This window comes from Ahaetulla prasina, chromosome 17 (genome assembly GCF_028640845.1).
Source record: "Ahaetulla prasina isolate Xishuangbanna chromosome 17, ASM2864084v1, whole genome shotgun sequence".
Classification (NCBI taxonomy): Eukaryota; Metazoa; Chordata; class Lepidosauria; order Squamata; family Colubridae; genus Ahaetulla; species Ahaetulla prasina.
The window spans coordinates 12,804,914-12,827,066 of NC_080555.1; the positions used below are offsets into that span (position 1 = coordinate 12,804,914).

The 22,153-nt window shown below is 37.8% G+C and overlaps 1 protein-coding gene across 1 annotated transcript in view; it reads right to left on the reverse strand.

Annotated features, from left to right (window-relative positions):
- Positions 1–18,520, reverse strand: part of LOC131186838 (T-lymphocyte surface antigen Ly-9-like) — a 37,793-nt gene extending 19,273 nt beyond the window's left edge. Inside the window, exons 1-2 of the mRNA XM_058160764.1 lie at positions 18,287–18,520; positions 17,378–17,635 (exon numbers count right to left, since the gene is read on the reverse strand). Of these exons, the coding sequence (XP_058016747.1) occupies positions 17,378–17,635; positions 18,287–18,476 (448 nt within the window). The 5' untranslated portion in view covers positions 18,477–18,520. The remainder of the gene's footprint in view (positions 1–17,377; positions 17,636–18,286) is intronic.
- Positions 18,521–22,153: the final 3,633 nt, after the last annotated feature.

Genomic DNA, 22,153 nt, shown 5'->3' on the forward strand with positions numbered 1-22,153 from the left:
TATATGTTATATAGTTATTTTCATGCTTATGCTTGTATATACTTTTATGACAAAATAAATAAAATTAAAAAAAATAGAGCACCAAACAATCGCAAATGAAAACAGGAGGAATGAGAGCAAAAGTGAGGCAGGAAATGTGTGCAATGAGATTTTTATTTTTTATTTATTTATTTATTTATTTTTGCCACAACATCATATAAAAACGATTATATAGTATATAAACATATATATGAGTAAATATTAGGAGGTATAAGAAAAGAAAAGAAAAACAATAGGACAGGAACGGTAGGCACGTTTGTGCACTCTTCCTCTTACAGTGAGGTCAATAGTAGAAAGTTTTTGGTTGAAGCTTTTAGGATTATGGGAAGAGACCACAGAGTCAGGTAAAGTATTCCAAGCACTGATGATTCTGTTACAGAAGTCATATTTTCTGCAATCTAGATTAAAGCGGTTAACATTAAGTTTAAATCTGTTGGTTGCTCTTGTATTGTTGCAATTGAAGCTGAAGTAGTCTTTAACAGGAAGGACATTACAATAGATGATTCTATGAGTTAAACTTAGGTCTTGTCGAAGGCGACGGAGTTCAAAGTTTTCTAAGCCTAGGATTTCAAGTCTGGTGGGATAAGGTATTTTATTGTTTTCAGAGGAATGGAGAACTCTTCTTGTAAAATATTTCTGGACTCGCTCAATTGTATTGATGTCAGAGATGTGGTGAGGGTTCCAAACAGGTGAGCTGTATTCTAGAATTGGTCTAGCAAATGTTTTATATGCTCTGGTTAGTAGTGTAGTGTTTTTGGAAAAGAAGCTACTCAGGATTAGGTTTACAACTCTTAGAGCCTTTTTTGCTATGTAGTTACAGTGGGCTTTGACACTTAGAGCATTTGACATGAAAACTCCAAGGTCTTTAACGGGGTGGGGGTCCTCTGTAAGGTAATGTCCATCAAGTATGAACTTAGTGTTTGGATTCTTTTTTCCAATATGTAAGACTGAGCATTTGCTGGTTGAGATCTGGAGTTGCCAAGTTTTAGACCAAGTGGTTAGATGATCAAGGTCTTTTTGGATGACAGATGCATTGTCTATCATCCATATCTCTTGACAGGAACAGGATTTGATAGAGCATTGCCAATTTTGACCACTTGTTGTCTGTTGGACAGATATCCATTTGTGAAGGGGTCCTGAAATCCCATAGGATTTTAATTTTAGGAGAAGTTTATCGTGTACCACTGAGTCAAAAGCTTTGCAGAAGTCTATGTAGAATGCATCTATTGTTTTGCCTTGATCGAGATTTGTAGTCCACATGTTTTTGCAGTGAAGAAGTTGTAAGTTGCATGATAATTTTTTCCTGAAACCAAATTGTTTATTGGAGAGTGGGTTGTTAGTTTCTAAGTGTGAGGTAATGGATTGGTTGATGATTGATTCCATGACTTTGCAGTTGACGCAGCACAGAGATCATTATCATATGTCTGAGTTAAGGCTTGCAAAATGAATGGAAGAACTGCATTTATCAAGTGCAACTGAATGGCTTGAAGCATTAACTTCCTTATTTTAAACACAAGAAATATTTAGGACTAGCAAGTTTAAAAGAAAACCATCCTCCACCAAGTTGCAAAATACATTTCTATCCAACAGCGATGCAAATTTTCCTAGATAAACAAGATAAAATAAATTCCCATTAAGTGGAATGTCTTTGCAGGGTCATTGTCACCTCATCATCCAGAGATCTGTCCAGCAAAGAATCAAATGACAAATTTTGACTCCTTGTTTGATGATCCTTCCAGGTTCCTAATCCCCTGTTGGACAGCAACTGTCCCTATTGGGAGGGGGCTCAGGTGGGGAATTAGCCTAGACTCTCTACATAAACACAAGAAGGCAAAGGTCTTAAAGCCTTATCTGTCCTTTTCCAGGTGAAAGCTGCCAGTCTGGGGAGATTCCTAGATTATAGGCAGAGAACAATAAAGTAGCTAGTTTGAACTCTATATGGGTGGGTCTGGTTGTTCGTGCCTGACAATTCATGGATCCTACAGTTCAGGGCAATTTGGCTACATTCTCCCAAATTAATTGGTCAGCTTTGCTGGAAGCCTCTTCTGCATTGCATTGTCTGTAAAGCAATGTGGAGTGGTACCTAAGTCTAAGTGCTATTGCTATTTTCTGCAGAGCCAGTTTCTTTTGTTGGAGATGGTCTATATAGGATTTGCTAACAGAGTTATCCGAACCAAACTTTGCAAGTGAGTCTTACTCAATGACAAGGGAAAGATGCAGCCAATGTGTCTCAGTTGTCAATCTCAGGAAATGCTCAGATGCTAAGTGGCTTCAGAGCTGGAAAAAATCCTCAGCCAGCTATTTTCTAGTCCTTAATGCCACATATGTAATCCGATGGAAATGGAAAACTAAAAGGCTAAATAGGATTTCCAATGCCAGTTGGAGATTCCTTCTCCTCAACTTGATCAAAAGAGGAAAAATTAAAGGAATATAATTGGTGATGGTAGAGGACTTCCTGTGGCGCCACCTTCTTCTCTGAGTTCCTAATTAAGGGGCTCCATACTGAACATCGTAAAAGCCAGGAAAAAGCCAGCTTTAATCTCTCTCCCTGGATGAAAGGGTGAGATAAGAGCTGCGGGGGAGTGGTAGACCTCCCCAGGGGCTTTGTTTTTTTATTAAGCAGAGCCCTGGGGGTCGAGTCCCATAAATAACCCTGCCAAGCTCCGACCTTCAGTGCGCGCCTGCAAAAGCAGGAAAAGAAGAAAGTGTCCATCTCTGCTAATTGTCTTATCTTTATGGATTTCTATAAGCAGACGGAATAAACACGAGTGAACAACTACTGGATTGCAAGTATTTTTGATTTCCTGATTTCTACCCTTTTAAAAAGAGAAACTTTTTTTCCTTTGTTTTAACTGACTGTTTAAGATGGCGCCTGAAAGGAAGTGAAAGTGAAGAATGGAATTGTAAACAGGCTGTGTAACTAAGAAGCTAAGAAACGTTATGTGTGGATTTTAATGAAGTGAGCTCTCCTATACTTAAAGGGGAAAAGAGAAGTTTCTAGACTTATATTTTGTGAATTTTAAAAACTGAAATGGCTACTAAACCACCTAAGACTGGGGGTAGAAGGGGTTCTGAAGATTTGATTAAAGAGCAAGGGAAAGTGTTTGAAGAAAAGTTTAAGGAGATAATGGATAATAATGAGAAAATAAGAGAGGAAATAAAAGAGAATAATAAAAAAATAAGAGAAGATATTTTGATGGCTTTCCAAGGTTTGGCAAAAAGACTGGAGATGGTGGAGGAGGAGGTGCAAGAAATTGCTCAGTCAAATCAGCAAATAGAAAATAGAATGGGGGGAATGCAAATCAAATTGGACAAAAATGAAGATCAAGTGGTGGTGATGCAGTATAGAATGATGGAAGGAACTCTGAGAATTAGGGGCTTGAATGAGGAGAAAGGGGAAGATTTTAAAAAAATTTTATCAGAAGCTCTGGCTGAACTTATTGAACTTGATCCACAAGAGGTTGATTATCAAATTGACAAAATTTATAGAGTTAATTCCTGGATTGCTAGGCAGAAGAAACTTTCTAGAGACATTGTGGTTTATTTTTTGAAAAGAACAGTGAGAAATCAAATTTTGCAAGTTGCATTTCAGAAAAACTTGAAAATAGGAGAACAGGAGCTGAAGGTTTTGAAAGAGATTCCTCCCAAGATGTTAAGGGATAGAAAGGACTTTACATTTTTTACACAAGAACTTAAGAAATACCAGATTCAATTTAGATGGGAGGTTCCAGTTGGTTTGACGGTGTATTATCAAGGAAGGAGATACCGTATCGATACAGTACTTAAGGCCAAAGATTTTCTTTCTACCGTGCTGAAACTTGAAGTAGAAATAATAGAAAAAAGAATTCAAGAGATTCAAATGGGTGTGGAAGCTGAGGTGAATCCAGTGATGTTACCATCTGAGGAACAACCACAAGAACAAAGACTGACGAGGGGAGCCCTTAAGTGTAAAGAAAAGGAGCAACAAACTCAAAGTAAAGTTCAGGAAATTGCTACAGAAGCGGTGGGAGGAGCACGGCCGAAGATACGGGAGGACGATCTTCAGCTGATCGCTCAAAAGCTTCAGCAGGCCAGTAATGGCAAATAAAATCTTGACCTGGAATGTCAATGGTTTGAATTCAGCTCAGAAGAGAAGAAAAATATTTCATTATTTGAAACAATTTAGAAATGATGTGATTTGCTTACAAGAAATGCATATTAAACTATCAGATCAAAAGTACTTAATAAACTCAAAGTTAGATAAATATTTTGTTGCCTCAGCTTTGGACAAAAAACATGGCATAGTGGTTTATTTGAGAAAAGATATACCAGCCAAGTTAATAGAGGCAGATATTCACGGAAGATATATTGCTATTGAACTTACAATAGAAACAAAAAAGATCCTTTTGTTTGGTATATATGCACCCAATCAGCAACAAGAAAAATTTTATAGAATGTTGTATGATAAGTTGATTCTATGGGATTACAAATCGTGTATTATATTGGGAGATTGGAATGGAGTAATAGATACACGAAAGGACAAGAGAACCTTTTCTAAGAAGATACCTGCACATGCAAAGCTGCCTAAATCCTTTTTTGACATGATAGAAGATTTTGAGTTGAGAGATGTATGGAGACTGCGGAATTTGGAGGAAGGAGACTATACTTTTTTCTCTGATAGGCATCAATCCTTCTCACGTATTGATTTTATTTTAATTTCTAATGATTTGCTTTTTAGGGTGAAGAAAACTAAGATATTTCCAAGATGTTTGTCTGATCATAGCCCTGTTTGGACGGAATTGCAATATGGAAAAGAAGGTAGAAGAACTTGGAGATTAAATGAAAATTTGTTTAGATATCAGGATAATATAAATCAATGTAAAAAGCAGATGAAATAATTTTTTGATTATAATTTGAATAACGAAACATCGATAGAAATGGTTTGGGAGGCCAGTAAAGCTTTTATGAGAGGTGTATTAATATATATTAATAATAGACAGAGAAATAAGCAACAAAGACAGCGTAGGTATTTAGAAGAGGAAATTTATAAGAAACAACAATTATTAATACAAGAGGCTCCAGTGAAGTCACCCTCCTGCTGGGTGCTCTAACAGAGCACTCCGTGTTAGAAGATTGTAAAAGTCAGTGAAACAGAAAAAAAATCACTGTTCACTGAGCTTAGCATACCCTCTGGGCGAAAGAGGGTTATCAGAGTTGTGGAAAAGTGGCAGGTCTGACGGGGGTTTGCTCTCAAGAGCGAATTTTCCTGGATTTATGACCCCACCGAATTCCACTCCCTCCAACTTCAACACGCTCCTGTTTTTATCAGGAAAAAGGAGTGGGAAAGTCGCTTCTGCTCAAAAGGACTTATTAAATTGATTGATTTTCTAAGCAGACGGGAATTTCACAAGCGCTCGATCTTTGATGTAGAATCAGCACGGCAAGTACCGACTCCCTTTTTGAAACTTGAAACCTTTCTTTGTCTTTGATTAATTGACTTTTAAAATGGCGTCTGAAAGTGAAAGTAAAATTTTTTAGTACGATAAAGTAGCGTTATTTGTGGATTGTTACAAACGGAGTTTTTTTATACTGAAAGGAGGGAAGGAAAGTTATTAAGTTTGAATTCCTGATTCTTTTGAAGACAGAATGGCAGCTAAACCTTTAAAGCCTTCTGGAAGAAGGGGATCTGAACCAAGTCTTGAGGAAATATTGAAAGAACAATTAAAACTTTCTGAAGATAGGCAAAAAGAGATGATGGAGAATTTTAATGCAAAAATAAGAGAAGATATTCTCATGGCAGTTCAAGGACTGAGTAAAAAATTGAGGATTGGAAGTGGAAATGCAACAGATCTCTCAGTCAAATAAGCATTTAGAAGACAAAATGAAAGGTGTTCAGAAAAAGTGGATCAAAATGAAGATCAGGTTGTGATATTACAATATAAACTTATGGAAGGAGCTCTTAGAATTCGTGGTATGCAAGAAGAGCGAGAGAAGACTTAAGAAAAATTATATCAGAAGCATTGGCTGAATTTATTGAAGTGGAACCCCAAGAGGTAGCTTACCAAATTGATAAAATATATAGAGTTAATTCCTGGATTGCAAGACAGAGAAAGCTTCCTCGACATTGTGGTTTATTTTGTGAAAAGGACTATGAGAAATCAGATTCTGCAAGTTTTATATCAGACAACTTTAAAATTGGAGAACAGGAGCTGAAGGTGTTGAAAGAGATTCCTTCAAAGATGTTAAGAGATAGGAAGGAATTTGCTTTTTACACAAGAACTTAAAAACATCAGATTCAATTCAGATGGGAGGTGCCAGTTGGACTGACAGTATTCTATCAAGGAAGGAGATATAGAATTGACACTGTTTTAAAGGCAAAGTTTTCTTTCTACAGTTTTGAAAGTCGAAATAGAAGTGATAGAAAACTTCAAGAGATTCAAGAAGGCGTGGTGATCCAAGAGCCTTCACTGCTGCCAGTATTAGAGGAACCACAAGAGCAAAGGGTGACAAGAGGAGCCCTTAAGCGTAAGAAGAGCAACAGTCTCAAAGTAAAAGCCAGGATCCCAGTATGGAAGCTGTGGGAGGAGCTAGACGGAAGATACCGGAGGAGGAGCTTCCGTTGTCTGCTTCAAAGCTTCAGGAGGCCAAGTAATGGCAAATAGAATTTTGTCATGGAATGTTAATGGCTTGAATTCAGCTCAGAAAAGAAGGAAAATATTTCACTACTTGAAACAATTTAAAATGATGTGATTTGTTTGCAAGAGACACATATAAAATTATCAGACCAAAAATATTTAATTAATTCAAAATTGGGTAACCATTTTGTTGCATCAGCTTTGGAAAAGAAGCATGGAATTGTTGTATATATCAGGAAGGATATACCAGCTAAGTTAATTGAGGCAGATATTCAAGGAAGATTTATTGCTATTGAACTGGTGATAGATGCAAAAAAGACTTTGCTGATAGGTATTTATGCACCTAATCAGCAACAAGAAAAGTTTTACAAAATGTTACATGAGAGGCTGACCCTCTGGGATTATAGTTCGTTTATTTTATTAGGAGACTGGAATGGAGTAATTGATACAAGAAGGGATAAGAGAACCTCCTCCAAGAAGATACCTATACATGCAAAACTACCAAAATCCTTTTTTGAAATGATGGAAGACTTTGAGTTTAGAGATATATGGAGGTTACGGAATCCAGATGAGAGAGATTTTACTTTTTTTTCTGATAGGCATCAATCTTTTTCACGTATTGGTTTTATTTTAATTTCTAATGACTTGCTTTCTAGGGTGAAGAAAACGAAGATATTTCGGAGGTGTTTAACTGACCATAGCCCAGTATGGATGGAATTATTACAAGGGAAAAAAGGTGGTAGAACATGGAGGTTGAATGAAAATCTGTTTAGATATGAGGATAATGTAACTTATTGTAAGAAACAGTTGAAAGAATTTTTTGATTTTAATATGTACAAAGGGAACTGTGTGGGAGGCGAGCAAAGCGTTTATTAGAGGGATATTGATTTACTTGGACAATAGGCAAAGGAATAATAAACAAAGGCAGCGTAGGTACTTGGAAGAAGAAATTCAAAGGAAGCAACAGTTATTAATTCAAAACCCACAAGATCACAAACTTAAAGAGGCTATAAAAATATTACAGAGTCAATTTAATATGTTAATGGCAGACCAGGTGGCAACGAATATACAATATGCTAAACATAATACCTTTTGTAATGCAAATAAACCTGGGAGATGGTTGGCATATAATTTAAGGAAGAAACAGAAAGCACGTGTCATACAAAAAATAGAATATAAAGGTAAAGAGATATATCAACAGGATAAAATTAAAAAGGCATTCTCAGAATTTTATACTGCACTATATTTATTTATTTTATTTATTTATCAAATTTATATACCGCCCTATCTCCCGAAGGACTCAGGGCGGTGTACAGGCATTTAAAACACATAAATACAATGTAAGAAATATAAAACAGTTAATTCCTGGATTGCAAGACAGAGAAAGCTTCCTCGGGACATTGTGGTTTATTTTGTGAAAAGGACTATGAGAAATCAGATTCAAGTTTCATCAGACAACTTTAAAAATTGGAGAACAGGAGCTGAAGGTGTTGAAAGAGATTCCTTCAAAGATGTTAAGAGATAGGAAGGAATTTATTTTTTTTACACAAGAACTTAAAAACATCAGATTCAATTCAGATGGGAGGTGCCAGTTGGACTGACAGTATTCTATCAAGGAAGGAGATATAGAATTGACACTGTTTTAAAGGCAAAGGATTTTCTTTCTACAGTTTTGAAAGTCGAAATAGAAGTGATAGAAAACTTCAAGAGACTCTGGTGATCCAAGAGCCTTTATTGCTGCCAGTATTAGAGGAACCACAAGAGCAAAGGGTGACAAGAGGAGCCCTTAAGCGTAAAGAAGAGCAACAGTCTCAAAGTAAAAGTCAGGATCCCAGTATGGAAGCTGTGGGAGCTAGACGGAAGATAGGAGGAGGAGCTGTTGTCTGTTTCAAAGCTTCAGGAGGCCAGTAATGGCAAATAGAATTTTGTCATGGAATGTTAATGGCTTGAATTCAGCTCAGAAAAGAAGGAAAATATTTCACTACTTGAAACAATTTAAAATGATGTGATTTGTTTGCAAGAGACATATAAAATTATCAGACCAAAATATTTAATTAATTCAAAATTGGGTAACCATTTTGTTGCATCAGCTTTGGAAAAGAAGCATGGAATTGTTGTATATCAGGAAGGATATACCAGCTAAGTTAATTGAGGCAGATATTCAAGGAAGATTTATTGCTATTGAACTGGTGATAGATGCAAAAGACTTGTTGATAGGTATTTATGCACCTAATCAGCAACAAGAAAAGTTTTACAAAATGTTACATGAGAGTTGACCTCTGGGATTATAGTTCGTTTATTTTATTAGGAGACTGGAATGGAGTAATTGATACAAGAAGGATAAGAGAACTCCAAGAAGATACCTATACATGCAAAATACCAAAATTTTTGAAATGATGGAAGACTTTGAGTTTAGAGATATATGGAGGTTATGGAATCCAGATGAGAGAGATTTTACTTTTTTCTGATAGGCATCAATCTTTTCACGATTGATTTTATTTTAATTTCTAATGACTTGCTTTCTAGGGTGAAGAAAACGAAGATATTTGAGGTGTTTAACTGACCATAAGGGATGGAATTATTACAAGGAAAAAGGTGGTAGAACATGGAGGTTGAATGAAAATCTGTTTAGATATGAGGATAATGTAACTTATTGTAAGAAACAGTTAAAGAATTTTTGATTTTAATATGTACAAAGGACACCTATAGGAACTGTGTGGGAGCGAAAAGCTTATTAGAGGATATTGATTTACTTGGACAATAGGCAAAGGAATAATAAACAAAGGCAGCGAGGTATTGGAAGAAGAAATTCAAAGGAAGCAACAGTTATTAATTCCCACAAGATCACAAACTTAAAGAGGCTATAAAAATATTACAGAGTCAATTTAATATGTTAATGGCAGACCAGGTGGCAACGAATACAATATGCTAAACATAATACCTTTTGTAATGCAAATAAACCTGGGAGATGGTTGGCATAATTTAAGGAAGAAACAGCACGTGTCATACAAAAATAGAATATAAAGGTAAAGAGATATATCAACAGGATAAAATTAAAAAGGCATTCTCAGAATTTTATACTGCACTATATTTATTTATTTTATTTATTTATCAAATTTATAATTCTAAGGACAGTGTACAGGCATTTAAAACACATAAATACAAAAGAAATATAAAACAGTTAAAAAACTTATTCTAAAAGCCTATTAATTTAAAATTAAAATATAAAATAAAAGCCAATAAAACCAGAATAAAATTTAAAATTTAGCTATTGCACAATTAAATAAATGTGTTTTAAGGGGAAGGAGGTAGCTGAAAGAATTCATTAGATACAGAGAATTTTTAGATTATATTGTATTTATGAGAGATCTCTGTGAATTCGGTGAGATTTAGATAGATAAAATGATGGATTTAAAGGTGGTCACCAGATTTTTTTTTTTTTTTTAAAAAGTTTTTATTGGTCAAAAAGATTTTGCAAATACTATCAGGTATGGTATTTTCATTTTTCTTATACATATAAGAATTTTACTCAAATAAGAAACAACAACAAAGAATAGGTGATCAGTAGCTAAGTTTCAATCTTATACACAATAAGGAAGTCAAGAATAATCAGAATATCATTGAAAAGAGAATAAGGAAAACCAACACAATACCAAATATTTGTCACTTCTGGTTTTGATCTCAGAACTCTGGTTAGTGAAATAAAAAAGAGATGATGGTCTATAATTTCTTCAATTCCTGGGTCATCTAATTAGGAGGGCTTTGTTCCTTAGGAAGCCTGAATTGTACTAATTTTTGTAATGCTGGAAATCATCAATTTGGCATAAATCTAAAATTTCTGGTACAATTTGCTTATAAAAAGTAATATTTCTTTCTCATTTGATTAGTCTGAGATCTGCCTCAGAATGGCTATCTTAAGTCAGTGATTATGTTTTCTAGAATTTCATCTCTGTTTCTTTTCAAATTTGATGAATCTGAACTGCATGAGGTGCATATTGTTAACTCTAAACTGATAATATTCATAAAATCAACATCTAAAATTCTAACAGTTTAGTCTGGATTCTCAAGTCTTCTTGGTCCAGTTCTTAAATTTTGAAATAAGGAAATAAGACATTTTATCCATCTGTGGAAGACAGCATTGCTTGTTGTCTTCTTTTCTGCTGGATCTCATAGACCTTTTTCTGCTTATTTTCTGCTGAGACTTGTTGAGTATCCTTTAAATCCTTTTGGATAAACAATTTCTGCTCTTATTTCATGTTCTTGTCCATAAGATAATTTTAGAATTCTCTATTTCTCCAGCAGTTGGTCTCTGACCTTGCTATTTAAAAAAAAAAAAAAAATTTCAAAATCCTCAGGAAGCACAGTATTTATAATTTCCTAGATTAGATCACAGGAGTTTGAGTCCAGAGTACAGTTATCAAAGGAAGCAAGAGTGATGTCATCAAGATTCTCATAGTGAAGGCGGAAGCTGGGCGATTGTTAGAGGAGAAATTTAAAATTTCTATCATTTCTCTAGAGACAAAAATAATCTTGTTATTTTAAGTTCTTTTAAAGTGATTGTATTTAGTATAGGAGAAAAAAAGATAGATATGTTGGATATTTTCCTTCTTCATTCCTCAATTCTTCTGTTTATTCACCAAGGCTGCTGCAATTATAAATAAAGGGTGTCACAGACAGAAGGCGGCGACCAAAAGTAATGGATATTGGTCGAAATTGAGTAGGGAGAGCATCGGTAGTCCTGTATATAAGCTGGGAGATGGCGAGTGTGCGGCAGGTGTGAACATGGAATTCTTGGACACTGGAGGATTTATTTGATGGAAGATTTTTAAGATTAAACAAATTAGCCAGTGCAGCCTGCAGGATGGGTGTTATAGAATCTATTCATGATTTGGATAACTGCAGCCTGATGTTCAAGGAGATGTAGGATTGCAGTAAGCTATGATCTTGAGGATACATCCTGGTAGAAAAAGGCGAATGGCACATTAGAAAGAGACAAATGATCTTCTAAAGACAATTCATAGGAGGATAAATGCATTTTAGAATATTGAGATGGTCAGAGATTTGACTATCGATATTCAACAAATCTGTCTTGGAGGATTGAGCTTGAGTTCTATCCAGAAGATCAGGCAGACAGAATTGTTTGGGGTGGTTGTAGAAAAAGCTGGGTGTCATCCGCATACAGCTGGTACTTACACACCACTGATGATCTCACCCAGCGGCTTCATGTAGATGTTGAACAGGAGGCAGGATGCCCTGCAACAAGTCGCCTGACCTCTGGTACAGACTGCGGTCAAGATAGGAGGAGAACCACCGATAACGGTTCCCCCAATCCTCACGGCGCAGCAGGATACCATGGTCGATGGTATCAAAGCCGCTGAGAGGTCTTACCAGGGCAGAGCAATTTGGCCTAGAGATCATCCAAAGACCAAAGCCGTCTTGTAACAAAGACTGGGAGTCTGAATAGACAGTTTCATCCAGGTGCAAGAAATTGATATGCCACCATATTCTACAACCTTCTGAATTGGAGAGACGATATACCTAAAACAGGGGACTTCTTGCCTCACCACAGCTTTCAAGGCAGGCAAGACACCTTCACCAAAGAAGCTCTAATCGTGAGCCAGCCTCGGTCACAATGAAGCACCAGCCAAGAGGCAGGTCCAGTAAATGGTGCAAAGACAAAATATTGAATAGGGACATTTATGATTATTTGAAGATTATAAGGTTAATATTCTAACATTAGAACAGAGGAGGAGCTGAATCGGCTGATAGCTACTGGAGAAATAGTGGAGCAATTAAACAATTAAAAATGGGAAAACCCTGGTACAGATGGTCTTACAGCAACTTATTATAAAAAAACACAGGATGAAATATTAGGACTTAAGAATTATTTAATCAGATACAATTAGTGAATAGTCATGGAAAACATCTTTTATTTCACTGATACCAAAGAGCAAGATTGCTCTAAACCTGGTAACTACAGGATTTCACTTTTAAATAATGATTATAAGATTTTTTAAAAATAATAAAATAGATTAATGTTAGTTTTACAACAGAATTCATACTGATCAATCTGGTTTTATAAAAGGGAAATGAGGAATAATGTTAGACACATTATTAATATATTGGAATATTTGGAAAAGAAGAATACTTCAGCAGCACTTATTTTTTTGGATGCAGAGAAAGCCTTTGATCGATTGCATTGGGATTTTTTATTTAAATTAATAGAGAAAATGCAATTTGGAGATTGTTTTGTTAGAATAATTAAAGCGATTTATGGAGAGCAAACAGCACAGATTATAATAAATGGTAGCTTGACAGAAGTTATTAAGATTGTGAAGGAACGAGACAGGGATGTCCCTTATCACCATTATTGTTTGTTTTGACTCTGGAACCATTATTAGATAAAATACGAAATTAACGAAAATAGAGAATTAAGATTAGACAATATGAGTATAAAGTTAGAGCTTTTGCAGATGATGTAGTGGTTACGTTGAATCCTATAAATTCAAGTAGATTTTTGTTGGAAGTAATTGATAAATATGGAAAGGCATCAGGATTTAAAATAAATCAGAATAAAACAAAAGTGATAATTAAAAATATGTCTATACAACAGAAACAAAAACTAGAGGAAATGACAGGATTTGAGGTAGTAAAAAAGGTTAAATATTTAGGGGTCTATATTAGTTCATCGAACAAGAAACTTTATAAGAATAATTATGACTTGCTATGGCAAAAAGTTCAGAATGATATGAGTGGCTGGAAGAAATTGCAGTTATCCCTATTGGGAAGGATTGCGGCTATTAAAATGAATGTGTTACCTAGATTTTGTTTCTGTTCCAGATGATACCAATAATTAAAAAGGATAAAATTTGGAAGATTGGCAGATTGGGATTAACAAATTTATATGGCAGTAAAAGGCGAGGTTAAAATGAAAATAATACAGGACTCACGGGAAGAGGTGGTTTAAGAATGCCTAACTTTAAATTATATTATGAAGCAGTAGCCCTTTCAGTAATAAGTGACTGGTTTAACTTAACAGAGGAAAGAATTTTGAATATAGAAGGTTATGACTTGTTATATGGATGGCATGCGTACTTATTTTATGAAAAAAGTGGTACCTACAATAGAAGAATGGATACTGAAAGTTATTAATTTGGCTGAGATGGCTAAAATCTCAGCTTTTTAAAAGACAATACGAGGAAAGATATTTAATTGAATGGAAAAATGGATTGATTATTTACAAAAGATATCAGATTAAGAAATATCAGATTGCCTTTGAATAATTAAGTTATTTTATAATGGGAGGTTGAGATGAAAAGCTTTGGATGTGGTTATTTGGATTGGAAGGAAAATTTTATTCTATGTTTGGTTTATGTAACAATACCTTGTGATTGACCAAGCCAGGGGAATTTTAGAAAAGGGAAAATGTTTTTGTTTTTTTAAAACTCTTTCAATTAAAAAAAAACAATTATTAATACATAATCCGCATGATCAAAAATTTAAAGATGCAATAAAGTTATTACAGAGTCAATTTAATATGATAATGGCTGATCAGGTGGCAACAAATATACAATATGCCAAACATAATACTTTTTGTAATGCAAATAGACCTGGTAGGTGGTTAGCATACACCTTAAGGAAAAAACAAAAAAAAATAATAGCTAACAGATTAATGTTGATTTTGCAGCGAAGAATTCATAATGATCAATCTGGATTTATAAAAGGGAGACAGATGAGGAATAATGTTAGGCAGATTGTTAATTTACTGGAGTGTTTAGAAAAGAAAAATTTTATTCCATCAGCATTTATTTTTCTCGATGCAGAGAAAGCTTTTGATCGATTGCATTGGGATTTTTTATTTAAATTAATAGAAAAGATGCAATTTGGAGATGGTTTTACAAGAATAATTAGGGCAATTTATGGAGAGCAAACAGCACAGATTATAATCAATGGTAGCTTAACAGAACCTTTTAAGATTGTGAAAGGAGCAAGACAGGGATGTCCTTTATCACCATTATTGTTTATTTTAACTCTAGAACCATTATTGGATAAAATACGAGAAGTAAAGGAGATAGAGGGAATTAAAGTTAGACAATATGAATATAAGATGAGAGCTTTTGCAGATGACCTGGTGATTACTTTAACAAACCCTATAGAATAGAATAGAATAGAATAGAATAGAATAGAATAGAATAGAATAGAATAGAATAGAATAGAATTTTATTGGCCAAGTGTGATTGGACACACAAGGAATTTGTCTTGGTGCATATGCTCTCAGTGTACATAAAAGAAAAGATACGTTCATCAAGGTACAACATTTACAACACAATTGATGATCAAGATATCAATATAAATCATAAGGATTGCCAGCAACAAGTTATAGTCATACAGTCATAAGTGGAAGAGATTGGTGATGAACTATGAAACATTAATATTAGATTCAGTAAATAGTGCAGTGTTGAGAATTATTGTTTAGCATGATGGCCTTAAAAACTGTTCTTGTGTCTAGTTGTTCTGGTAGTGCTCTATAGCTTTTGATAGGAGTTGAAACAGTTTATGTCCAGGATCAGGGATCTGCAAATATTTTTATCTCTTCTTGACTGATATACAGGTCCTCAATGGAAGGCAAGTTGGTAGCAATTATTTTTTCTGCAGTTCTAATTATCCTCTGAAGTCTGTGTTTTTCTTGTTGGGTTGCAGAACTAAATTCTAGTAAATCATTGTTGGAAATAATTGATCAATATGGGAAGGTTTCAGGGTTTAAGGTAAATCAGAAAAAGACAAAAGTGATAATAAAAAATATGGTCAGACAACAGAAAGAAAAACTAGAGGAAATAACAGGATTTGAAATTGTAAAGAAGGTTAAATACTTAGGGGTCTATATTACATCGTCAAATGTGAAATTGTATAAGAATAATTATGAGGTTTTATGGCAAAAAGTTCAGAAGGAGTTGATTGTTTGGAAAAAATTGCAATTATCTTTGCTGGGGAGAATAGCTGCTATTAAAATGAATGTTTTACCTAGATTTTTATTCCTCTTTCAGATGATACCAATAATTAAGAAAGATAAGAATCTTGAGGAATGGCAGAAGGGAATTAACAAATTTATATGGGAAGGTAAAAAAGCTAGGGTTAAAATGAAAATAATTCAAGATTCTCAGGAAAGGGGAGGTTTAAAAATGCCCAATTTTAAATTATACTATGAAGCAGCTGCTCTCTTTGCAATAAGTGATTGGTTTAATTTAACGGAGGAAAGAATTTTGAATATAGAAGGTTATGACTTGCTATATGGATGGCATGCATATTTAATTTATGACAAAAAAGTGGATAAGGCCTTTAAAAATCATGTGTTAAGGACTGCTCTTCTGCGTGTTTGGAAAAAATACTCTTATAAACTAAATTATAAGGTTCCTATATGGGCGAGTCCCAGACATACAATAGAGAATATAAATATAGAACAGAATCAGGAAATGATTACATATAAAGATCTTTTGTATACTGAAAGAGGTAATTTGCAATTAAAATCTCTGCACGTACTAAAAGAAGAAGGGAAAAATTATACTTGGTTTCAATATGAGCAACTCATTCTAGATGGAAGGAAGATCAGAAAATTGGTATAGAGCAGAAGAGGAAATTTGGTAAAGCAAATTAGAAATCAGTCTCAGGAGCATATAAAGAGATTGTATAATGTGTTACTGAAATAGATTCTGAAAGGACTTGGTAAAGGACTGTATGATAAAGTGGGCACAAAATTTTCAGGAGCCAATATTATTGGAAACTTGGGAAAAATTTGGGTTAGAAATGTTAAATTCACGAGCACAGAATCTGAGGAAAACTTTTATAAAATGTTTTATAGATGGCATTTAGATCCTAAGAAATTATGTGTATGTATCCAGATATGCAAGCAAAATGTTGGAGATGTAATTGTGATGGCCTACGTATTTTCATTTAGTGGACTTATAAGGATATAAAGGCCTTTTGGATAAAAATTTGGTGGATTTTACAAAATGTTTTCAAAGAAGATAAAGTTCCTCAATTTTCTGTTGGGAATTATTACGGACTGTACAGTAATTGAGACTAAATTGATTTTAAATCTAATAACAGCAGCAAGATTACTAATAGGACAATACTGGAAGAAAAAAGAAGTACCTACAATAGAAGAATGAGATGGCGAAGATATCAGCCTTTTTGAAAGACAATACGCAAGAAAGATACTTAAAGGAATGGAAAAAATGGATTGACTATATTCAAAGTAGATATCAGACTAAGAGTTATCAGACTGTTTTTGAATGATTATGATGTATTATTTTTGATTGTTTTTGAGGGAAGTTAGGAATTGATGATTGTAGGGGTATAATTAAGTTGGGACAAAAAAATTTTAGCATATGGTTGGTTTTTTTTTAACTATACCTTGTGCTCGTTCCGGGAAGTCGGGGGGGAGGGGGCTGTGAAGGGAGGGGGGAGGGGAGGTGGGGGGGAAGGGGGGGTAAATTTCTGTAAAACTTTTTGAATAATAAAAAAAAAATTGGTGATGGTAGGAAGTAATGCTTCATGACTGTAATCCATATGTTTGCACAGAAATCTTTGTGGATTGTTGGTTGTAGCCCAACTCAATGAAATTGAGTTTGATATCCCTGCTCAAGTAGGAGACCTTATACCACTCCAGAGAATCTCAGATTCATCTTTGGTCTCACAGCCTCTTTTAAGAAAAAAAAACAACTTACCTGCACAAACTTGCTTTAAGGAGACCGTCCTGGATGCCTGGCTAACAGGGTTTTCTGCTGTGCATGTTGCATTGAGGTCAAGGGAGACAAACTGGATCACAGAACTCCCAGGAGTAGGACCTGTGCTCTGGGCAGATGAAGTCCATCTGATGTTCACTCTGTCTTCCCAGGTCCCTGTAGAGCAATTCAGCTGCCAGGTTCTGATTCCAGTCCCCTCAGGAGTGCAGGTCACTTTCAGATCAGAGTCCACCAAACGTACTTGGCAGGAGAGATGGAGAGAGATCATTTGTGAAAGACCACAAAATCACAGGAAGGCCAAGGAGGAAGGAGAAGCAGCAATAGCATGGATCAATCAATGGTTTTGCTTGAATTAGAGCAGGGAAAATATGTGTCACTCATTCCTCTTACAGTGAATTTCTCTCCTCTCACATGAGACACATTGTGAAGGGAGAGGCCCACCATGGTGGGGAAGGACCCTTCATCCTCTGCCTTCCTCCAAGCCCTGTTTATACCAAACCATGGATGAGCCTCCAGACTCACACACACACCCAGGTCACCCTGACTCTTCCCCAAAGAGTTTGTGGGTCCAGCCAGTCCCACTTGAGCCACAGAGAGGATCTTGAACCGCCTCTCTGGAGATCCCAGCCTCAAAGCCCACCTGCCTCTCTCTTCATCCCCATGGGAAGCCACTTTTGGCCTGGCCCAGTCCAGCCTGTGCCCCAGGGGGAGGGGAGCCTGAAGGGAGCTGTGATGGACCCCCATAGGCCCCCTTCCAGGGAAAGAGTGTGCAAGACATTGCTTGTTTTCTTATTCTAATAGCCCTCCATCCTCCAACAGAAATCTCCCACACCTCTCCACCTCTCCCTGGGCAAAGGAGAGATTCCAGGAATTTATGGCTGGGATACTTACGCAAAACCTGCAGACCAAAGGACTCATCCACTGACTTTTTATTTGGTAAAACAATTCCTGCAGTGTATCTGCCAGCGTCCTCTTTCTTTAGAGGACTAAGATGTAATTTTCTGCAGTCAATGGAGACTCTCACTCGGTTTTGAAAGTCTGGTTGGAGGAACACAATGTTACATGACTCCTTGAAGTACATCAAAGCAATAGCTCTAGAATTATTGTTGACAATTTTATTCCAGGAAATTGTTTCATATGGTGGTGAGGTCTTCACTTGGAATGTGACAGACTCCCCCAGAATGCCATTTAGTTCTTCTATTCCAGAAGTTCCTGCAGGTCCAGAGAGAAGAAATCCTTCAATGTTGGGTCATAGAGACCTTCATCCCATTTCTGACCCTCAGATTCCATGGAAGCCTTTTCTGAGCAAGGAGAGGATGGCTCCAAGATAGAAGACACGGTGAGGGCTCTCTAAGCAATGGCCTCTCTTTCATAGAGTAGCAAGTGGGGGTCAAATGTCCCATCTGGGAGCTGAACCCACTTAAAAGAAGATCTGCCCCACCAGACAGACCCAACATTCCACCAACCCTCAGGCTGACCTGACCACCTGAAGGACTCTTCTGGAGAACCCCTGAGTGATCATTGGAAGGACTGCTTAGGTTTTGCCTCTTTCTGCTACCAGGCTGGTCTCCTCCTGGAACCCCACATGTGACATGGGACAACTTGCCACAGCCAACTCACTGTGGCCAAGTCACCATGGCCAACTTGCTGTGGGACAATTTAAGAATTAAATTTAATCATTTAAAATAAACAAAACATATTTTATTTTAATTTTTGTCATCCATATTTCAACTTGTCCCTCCTTTTGCATCTTTTTTGAATGATTCCACCATTTCTTTGATATTTGTGTAACTCCTGTCCTGCAGCAAGTTGTCCCGTGGCAAGTGTCAGGGTTCCAAGTAACAACCCCAATGAAAGAAAACTCCGAGGCTTCAATTTCCTCTAAGTTACTTTTTATTAGAGCTGTCATACTGGCACATCTGGGAAAACCCAAATCTGAGAGCTTTTTCCTCACCCAAAGAAAGTTCAGGTCCTTGCCCATCATCCACATGTCCATCACCCAAACCAACCAGAAACGCTCCAGAACAGAAGATGCCTCCTCATTCTTCTCAGCACAGCTGCAGGGCAAAGCGGCCTTGACTTTCTAGAAAGGAGGTTATTTTGACTACATATCCTCTTCACTCCATACAATCCCCCCTCCCATTTTCCCACAGTAGAATTTATGGAAGAGCAGCTGGCGATGGCCTGCATGCCTAGCGAGAGGGCTCTGTGTGCCACCTCTGGCACGCGTGCAATAGGTTCGCCAGCACTGGATTAGATTATCCTCATGGTCCTTTCCAACTCTACAATTTTATGCTCCTGGAAAATCCAGAATCTGGAGAAACCAGGCCTACTTATTCCTGGAATCTAAACCCCAAGATATAAAATAGTGCCAGCATATTTTTAAAAGTTTATTTAGAGTTTATAGTATACAACTGTGATGTTTTCTTGCACACGTGCTAACCTACATTATACACATTATACACATTGGAAAAAAGAATCAGAACACTAAATACAAGCTTGATGGACATAACGGGTCACCCCGTTAAAGACCTTGGAATTTTCATATCCAGTGATCTAAGTGTCAAAGCCCACTGCAACTACATCACAAAAAAGGCTTTAAGACTTGTAAACTTAATCTTGTGTAGCTTTTTCTCCAGAAAGATTACACTACTAACCAGAGCATATAAAACATTTGCTAGACCAATTCTTGAATACAGCTCACCTGTCTGGAACCCACACCTCATTTCCGGACATTAATACTGTTATGTATTCATGTTTGTACCTTTAAATATTTGAGCGGGAAATCAGCACGTTGCTGATTGGTCGAAGCCTCCACCAGAACTGTATAAAAGGAGAGGTTTTTCCCCCAGCCTGTTGCTGGGTTCACCCTATATTAAAGAGCTGTTGTCACTACCCTGGTCTCCAGCCTCGTTACTTCCCGAACTTAACATTGGCGACGAAGGTGGGATCTCGAGGCTAAGGAGAACCAGAACCGAGCTGAAGCACGCACGATAGAACCGAACCCAGCAAACCCAGGGCAGGAAAGCGGAGATGGCCAGTTACACTCCGCCCGCACCGTTTGACCCGGCCAAAGAGAAATGGGGAACGTATATGACCCGTTTGAAGCTCTAAAGCCAACGAACTGCACGGAGTTCCAGATAACCGAAGAGGGCTTATTTCCTAAGCCACTGCGGTCCGGAGGTCATCGACATCGCGGAAGCCCTGGCAGAGCCAACGCGTTGCAGTCGGTGTCGTGGCCAACTTTACAGACTTTACTAAGAAACCACGCACCAACGCCGTCCAAATACGTGCGCGGTTTGAATTCGGAGAGCGAAGGCAGATGGAGGCGAATCCATAGGCGACTACATGGCCGCCCTAAGAAGAGCGTCAAGGACTGCGGATACCGTGACCTAGACGAGGTGCTTCTCGAGCAACTCATCCGAGGTCAAAGACATCCGATTGCGGCGACGGCTGCTGGCAAAGAGCAACCTCACGCTAGCCAACGCTCTGGACGAAGCCAGAGCACATGAAATGTCATCCCAAGCGGCAGAGACTGCAGAAGCCGGTCCCACAAAAGGCGGCGCGAAGGCAACTCCGTGCACCAGGAGGAGGTTCAGACCGAATCCGGCGGTGAAGACGAGGAAGGGTCTGCCGCACCGAGAAACGCGACAAAGGGGACCGAGCGACGCGGAAGCTGCGGGGTCAACACCAGCGCCAACGCTGCAAGTTTAAAGACGCGACATGTCGGTGTGGGAAGAAAGGGCACCTAGCTCAAGTTTGTCGAGCGGCCCAACCTACCCCAAATCAAATCGGCCAATCAGAGCGCGGAATCGGCAAGGCGGCCCGCGATTGGCTCGAACAAAAAAGGCGCGGATTCCAACCAAACAACTGTGGTCATAGGCCGCGCCTCGACCAAAGTGGAGAAGAAGATCTTCACCAAGCCGAAAATAGAGGGAGTACGGTGCCGGCTTGAAGTAGACACGGGATCAGCGATCACCATCATGTCCTGGGACACTTTGGCGAAGTCGCTGCCGTCCGTCGCGAAGCGCCACCTGCAAGCACAACGGCTACGAGTGCACGACTACCAGGGGAATCGCATCCCTGTTCGAGGGACCACCTCCGTCCGAGTCGAGTGGTCCACATAAGAAGACCCTGCCCATCACGATCGTCGAAGGAACTCTGCCCAGTCTGTTGGGACTAGACTGGTTTCGTGCCCTGGGCATGGGAGTGACTGGCATCTACCGAAGTGACTGTAACCTGAAAGACATTCTCTTTAACGAGTTCGAAGATGTCTTCAAGGACTGCCTGGGCAAGTACAAGGGGACCCCTATTTCCTTCAATTTAGACCCCCAGGTAGCCCCCATTAGGCTTAAGGCGAGAAGAGTCCCTTTTGCCCTAAAACCAAAAATCGATAAGGAGCTGGATAAGCTCATTAATCAGGGGATTTTGGTGCCAGTCGACCACGCAAAGTGGGAGGCAATCGTCACCCCATAAAACCGGACGGGTCAATTAGAATTTGCGCTGACTACAAGGCGGCGCAACAAAGCCTTACAGAAAAGCGCTTACAGTTCCAGGTGCAACACTTATTGCACTCTTTGGGGCAAGGGCAAGTCTTTGCAAAGTTAGACTTGGCCCAAGCCTACCAACAACTGCCAGTAGACGCCCGCACAGCCGAAGCCCAAACGATTGTGACGCACAGGGGGGCCTTCAAGTGCACCCGATTGCAATTTGGGGTCAGTGTGGCACCAGGGCTGTTCCAAAACCTGATGGAACGAC